Source organism: Sinocyclocheilus rhinocerous, unplaced genomic scaffold, assembly GCF_001515625.1.
Source record: "Sinocyclocheilus rhinocerous isolate Xijiao unplaced genomic scaffold, SAMN03320098_v1.1 scaffold1591, whole genome shotgun sequence".
NCBI classification, from domain to species: domain Eukaryota; kingdom Metazoa; phylum Chordata; class Actinopteri; order Cypriniformes; family Cyprinidae; genus Sinocyclocheilus; species Sinocyclocheilus rhinocerous.
In genome coordinates this window covers 112,667-119,016 of record NW_015652264.1, presented here as the reverse complement: position 1 = coordinate 119,016, position 6,350 = coordinate 112,667, and the positions used below count along the sequence as shown (strand labels likewise).

Below are 6,350 nucleotides of genomic sequence, written 5' to 3'. Positions count from 1 at the left end.
TTGATGGACTGGAGTGGCGTGGATTACTTGTGGATTATTGTGATGCTTTATCAACTGTTTGGACTCTAATTCTGACGGCACCCATTCACTGCAGAGGATCCACTAATGAGCAAGTGAAGTAATGCTACATTTCTCCAAATCTGTTCCGATGAAGAAACAAACTCATCTACAACTTGGATGGCCTGAGCGTGAGTACATTTTCAGTAAATTTCCATTTTTGGGTGAACTATCCCTTTAATCAAAATGTTGATTAAACCTTGCTGGAAATGTGCATTATAGCAGTCAGGGGTTTACAGCTCTTAATCACCTTGAAAATAGCCATAAAATATGTCCAGGCTGCTACAATTAACACTTCAGAGGCAAAGTTAGTGTCTGGATTTGCCCAAATTTGCACGATTAATGACAATGTCTGTGAATATTTTAGATAAAGAATATGGTTGAAAATGGTTCAAACATATGATGTGAAGCAACAGCAAATAAACAAGATATTTACAAACAAAGCTGTAGGCCTATTTGTGTCCAGGTGGAAGTTTTAACCACAACATATACTCAGATTTTTTATTTCTTAGTTGTTGTCTGCCATTATTTTGAATGAGCAACCACTTTGTTGGCTAATCTAAGTAGTTCTGCCAGACTGAATATAAATCTCACTGAAAGCTCTTAGTCAAAAGTTTGATTCTGCATTTTTCTTACCAATTTTAGACATTTTTGATGTTATCAAAAAGGGTGCTTTCCGGTATCTTTTGATGATTTGGTGCTGCAGGTTCTTGTAAAGTGGTAAATCATTTGATGTTTAACCACAAATGTTTCCAGTGGTTATTACTGTTTTGTTTAGTTTTTTTTTTTTTGAGAATTTTTCTGTTTAATTTTATGTACGTGTGTATTGACTTCATTATTATTATTATAAACCAGACTAATCGATTGCATATTTGAGGTCCACATTTTTAACCTGCAGACACTGTTTTTTGAAACTAAGAATTCAAGTAAGCATGTTCAATTGTTTCATGCTGAAACAGGAAAACCACAACTTTCAAATTTCACTGCACTAGTGCATTTAGAGCTGGTTTTGTTTAGATGACAAACCTGAATATGTGGGTAGAGGCTATGGTTATGGAAACAAGCAATTGTACATGTCATCAGGCTGCAGAGCAATACACCTCACAAGCAAAAACATTCTCATAAAAACACATACAAAACATGATCACATTCAACTAATTCAGACATTTAGAGGCCAACGTTCAACGCCAAACATTCTGATCTTCACTGAAGAAAGAGTTATCACTAAAGTTCAGAGAGCTTTAGAAAGTGACTGGTATAACAGGATGTGACAGTAAGCTTCCTGTTATGGCCTGCTTTAATGTTACCACTGAAATTCTGCTAAGGGCTTTTATAATGACAGTTAAATCTCAACATGTTGTCACTACAGTATATCAATTCAGCTTCAGTTAGACATGAACTGAGTTGCACAAATGATCTTCTGTGATGTGCTGACAACAATATCATATTTTATACATTTTAAAAATTGTAAAGATCACTTTATATCAGAATGAAAGTGTATTTTTGGACTATTTTACTTTGAGAGTTTTATGAAATGAAACTTTGTGTGAGTTTAACAACCAGCTGATAGACATAATGTAATTCAAATACTAATGAATTTGATAAAACCCACAATCTAAGCAAAAGGAAAAAATCCCCGACCTTTAAGCATTTCAAAGCCCTTTATCAGAAATCCCTCCCACCACAGTCAGCCAGGCGACGTTTACATTGAAGACCCTTTGCTTTTATCTTATCAGTCACCGAGATGGAGCGAGCAATAGTTATTGTCATCGCGCTCGTATGTAAGTCCATTTTAGTGTTTTTTTTCTTGTTGCGTTCTTTTGATTTTATTGACAGTCCTCTTTCAAATATATGAACTTACATATACTACGTATTTTTGCTTTTGCAGGTGTTTTGTTCTGTGAACAGCAGAGAGTCTTTGGGGCAGAAGTGGACATGAGAGTTAAAGCAGGAGACAGCATCACTCTCTACTCTGACTGTGTCATGCCATCAGGATCACACATTTTTTGGTGGAGAAACTGCTCACATGAGCATCAACCATCTCTGTTCATAGAGGCTGAAAACCTGTTCCAGAGGACTTTTCCACGTTTTAGTTTCGTGCTCAACAGCTCCAGTAACTCCTATGATCTACATATTACAAATATCAGTGTCTCTGATGAGGGACTGTATTATTGTGTAATAAAAGAAAGAAAAGTACATGATGTACACGGCATCGTAGGCTCTGAGTACCAGTATGGAAACAGAAGGACTCGTCTATCTCTCTTGGGTAAGAAAATATCCTGGTGTTTAAGTTGTTTCTTTTAGTAAACTGTAAAGAAACTGTTGGCTATATTTGATAAAACCTTGTCAAATTTTTATGCTGATAATATACTTTTTAAAGAATTGTTTTTTCATGAAATGGAAAAAATGCAAAATAGCAAAAATTTGGACACAAACCACACTAGTGTTTGTAAACATTTATCTACACTTTCACAAAAGGAAATACCCATATTTTTTTTCAAGTGATGTGTGTGATAGATAGATAGATAGATAGATAGATAGAAACACAGAACACAGTAACACATCCTTTAAAATATATGAAACTAAGAATACGTCTATACAAAAATGTGTACTTACTTTCACTTATGTTCCATTTAGAGCCAGCGTCTCCTCATGCTGAGCAGTTCAACACCTCCTCCACACCTCCTGTATCAGACCTCTGCTGGAGTCCGCTGGTCAGTGTGTGTCCAGTGTGTGTTCTCCTCTTCTCCGTCTGTGTTTTCTGCCTCTGTCGGAGGAAAACTACAGGTGATCATTCACTCCTGAACTCAAGAGTTATGATGTACCAGACAGCAGCTTCGATCATTCTGATACCGCAAGATTTGCTTTACATTATCATCATATCACAAAATGAACAGTATAAAATATCACAATTTTAGAGGTTTGTGAACAATGAAATGCATTTTAAAATGTTTTATTTCATCTGAATTAAGCTATTTTAATTATAGTTGCTGCAGCAACACAGACTGAGAACAGATATTACCAGGTACTGCATCACATGTGCACATCCTGGCATCCCAGTATAACATTTATTTTGTCTCATCAAACATTCTACAGTTTGTATTTTGTATACTGATATTAAGTACAATAACAAAATAGGCCTACTGTTTTTTCACAGAGTGAAGATGAAGTGTGCTACGCCTCATTGAACACACTTTCCATGCTGAAGAAAAAGACACTGCAGAATTCAGACTTCTGTACTTACACTGAGGTCAGAACCAAAAGAACACAAAGAGAGGATTCTGGAACTCTCTAGGGCTTGAACTATTTAACCCTCGGTCATTCTAAACACCCTGGTAAACGCAATCCTGGCTTCTTGCTTCACATTTCACACTGTTCATTATAATTAACCCGGGGATAATAAAAGAAACGGATGTACATTCCGAAACCCTGGGTTAATATTCTTATTTGCATATTTGCGGTGTCCGTGTCATTGATTGGACAGATGCAGCAACTGACCTGTTTACATAACGACTCTAGCATTGCGCATCCTCATACTTTTTATTTCAGACTTGCTGTCAAGCAATGTAAGAATGAAACAGGCTCTTCTTTATTTTTTCACTTACGCGTTTTTACCCTTTGACATTTTTGAGACGCCTCAGACGCTAAACCCCGGGGTTAAGCGCACTGAAAAGCCCTAATCCTTAAAGATGCAATACAAAGTATTTATTGACTACTTGTTACTTCACTTAAATGTTTACCAATCCCGACTGTGTAAATGTATCCATTGTGAATGCATTTTATTTATGTAAAGAAATCAGAACCAATAATGTTCCCTCTAATTTTTCTAATACACTTTTCTCTGTTGGGCGGACATTTCGGCCACCTGAGCAAAAACATTCTTTTTTTTTTTATATATATATTTTATAAACAAAAAACAGTAACCAACATAAGATAACAAAATACACATATTTACACCCACACACACAGACAAAAAAAAAAAAAAACCCGGACTGCCTCAGTTAACAAATATATACAACATAGTATTCACAATTGTTTTATAATAGCAAAAACATTCTTTATACCAGACCTGTACAGCGCACATACAAACATTTTTTAACTTCAGTGTGCGATTTATATTTCATTTGACCCTTGATGTAACTAAATGATGCACATTTTAGGTTACCTGAGAAAGAAATCAGAACCAATAATGTTCCCTCTAATTTTTCTAATACACTTTTCTCTGTTGGGCGGACATTTCGGCCACCTGAGCAAAAACATTCTTTTTTTTTTTATATATATATTTTATAAACAAAAAACAGTAACCAACATAAGATAACAAAATACACATATTTACACCCACACACACAGACAAAAAAAAAAAAAAACCCGGACTGCCTCAGTTAACAAATATATACAACATAGTATTCACAATTGTTTTATAATAGCAAAAACATTCTTTATACCAGACCTGTACAGCGCACATACAAACATTTTTTAACTTCAGTGTGCGATTTATATTTCATTTGACCCTTGATGTAACTAAATGATGCACATTTTAGGTTACCTGAGAAAACATTTTTACAGTGCTGTGTTACCAAGAAATTCTATTAAAAATCTCTTACGCAGAACAGTTCAATTTTTTTTATAACATATGCTAATAATATAATATGAACAAAATGAAGCAGCTATTGTCCATGAATTCCCTTTTTGAGGTCAATTATTTATTAGGTTTATAATAATATAATATAATATAATACAATATAGGCTAATATAATATAATATAAAACCAAACAAGCATTTAAACTGATAGAATTTAATAGAAAACAAACTGAAACTTTTAAACTGAGATCTGTAAGCTAAATATTTAAAAAAAAACGTGAATTCTTTTAGTTTGCACACTACTACACCTGTGTGTAACTGTACATGTCTGGGAGTTTTGTTACCGTTCTGTGCTCATCATCCGCTATTTCCAAGCCACTCTTCTTTCAAATATGACGTTTTATTTTTCATTGCACAACCATTAAAGTATTCGCTTTCTACAGCAACTCGTTTGGCGCACATAATTCTCTTTCCATGAAACCTGTAAATCGCATTCACCGGTTCTAATTCTATAGCGCTTTGTCCGAGCATTGCAATTATTTCGCATTTGCTAGAATTCAATCAAATAGTTTTCCCAACTCATTTTTTTGCGTGTGTCCTGTTCGCGCCATATTATTTCTTCTGCTGCATAGAGGAAACACTGGTAAGAACTTACCATTAAAAAAAAAAACATGACACAAGTCAGTAATCATGATTATTGTTATAATAAATGTTTATACTGATGTACTGTCTGTTTTTTTCTGTACTGTTTTTTTTTGACACAATCACTATTACGTACCCATGCTGTCTCACACAGATGCAGGGCTGTTGTAGAAAAACACAGAACAAACTAATGTAATATATAAGGGTTTCTACAGACATGAACAAGTTAAATTTAAGACTTTTTAAAGGGGTCATATGATGCTGCTAAAAAGAACATTATTTTGTGTATTTGGTGTAATGAAATGTGTTTATGCGGTTTAAAGTAAAAAAAACACATTATTTTCCACATACTGTACATTATTGTTTCTCCTCTATGCCCTAACAATAATTACAACTGCAATAAATAATGTTATGAGATTAATGTTTTAGATGCATTTATGAGTATACAAATAAGAAATGTTGAGGGGGAAAATTCATACTTTTCAACATACTTCTCAACTAAACTTACCAGTAAGTGGCGGTTAGTCACTTAATGAGTGAGTCATCGAGTCATTCAATTTAACTGATTGAGTGTGTTATCATGCTGGTATCTTAAGGACTTTCGTGGACAGCTGACTCCTAAAGTTTTTGATATTCTTCATATTCTGTGTGGTGGTCAGATAGGTTTAAATAGATTTTTTTACCTTTTATGGGCATTTTACCTTTATAAAGCCATTTTTTCTATAAGTGTGCATTATCTTTTGAGTCAAATTCTTACATTTAATCAGTGAATAAGAATAATAAGACATTTGGGCTGTTACCAAGCAAATTAAATCAGTATCAACAAAATTCCTCTTTGCAATCCAGACATAAGCTGCACCTGAATTGGCATTTAGAAGTATTTACACACTGTTTAATGCATTTAACCTGCGGTTACAAATGCATAAATAATTTGATATATTAAACATAAAAAAATTAAATACTGATATTTGAAATGATTTAAAAAATGAAAAGATACTTTAAATGTGAAATTAAAACCGACAGTAGGTGGCAGCAAGTCACTGTTAATAAGTGAGTCATTGCGACTGAAC

General features: G+C 34.0%; 2 protein-coding genes across 2 annotated transcripts in view; one reads left to right on the top strand and one right to left on the bottom strand.

The window, feature by feature from the left end:
- The first annotated feature begins 882 nt into the window (after window positions 1-882).
- On the top strand, window positions 883-3,936 carry LOC107714213 (uncharacterized). Its single transcript, XM_016519990.1, has 3 exons — window positions 883-2,323; window positions 2,695-2,771; window positions 3,215-3,936. Exons 1-3 carry the CDS (start codon window positions 1,909-1,911, stop codon window positions 3,350-3,352), a joined length of 630 nt encoding a protein of 209 aa, XP_016375476.1. The 5' UTR covers window positions 883-1,908; the 3' UTR covers window positions 3,353-3,936.
- Window positions 2,680-6,350, bottom strand: part of LOC107714210 (piggyBac transposable element-derived protein 4-like) — a 12,999-nt gene continuing 9,328 nt past the window's right edge. The window contains exon 5 of the mRNA XM_016519988.1: window positions 2,680-2,824. Coding sequence (XP_016375474.1) covers window positions 2,748-2,824 — 77 coding nt within the window. The 3' untranslated portion in view covers window positions 2,680-2,747. The remainder of the gene's footprint in view (window positions 2,825-6,350) is intronic.

Bases quoted from the DNA above. Each gene is read 5' to 3' on its own strand.
- LOC107714213 (XM_016519990.1), top strand. From the start codon at position 1,909: ATGAACTTACATATACTACGTATTTTTGCTTTTGCAGGTGTTTTGTTC. The intron at 2,324-2,694 runs GTAAGAAAATAT...TGTTCCATTTAG, and splicing joins GACTCGTCTATCTCTCTTGG to AGCCAGCGTCTCCTCATGCT. The intron at 2,772-3,214 runs GTCAGTGTGTGT...GTTTTTTCACAG, and splicing joins ACCTCTGCTGGAGTCCGCTG to AGTGAAGATGAAGTGTGCTA.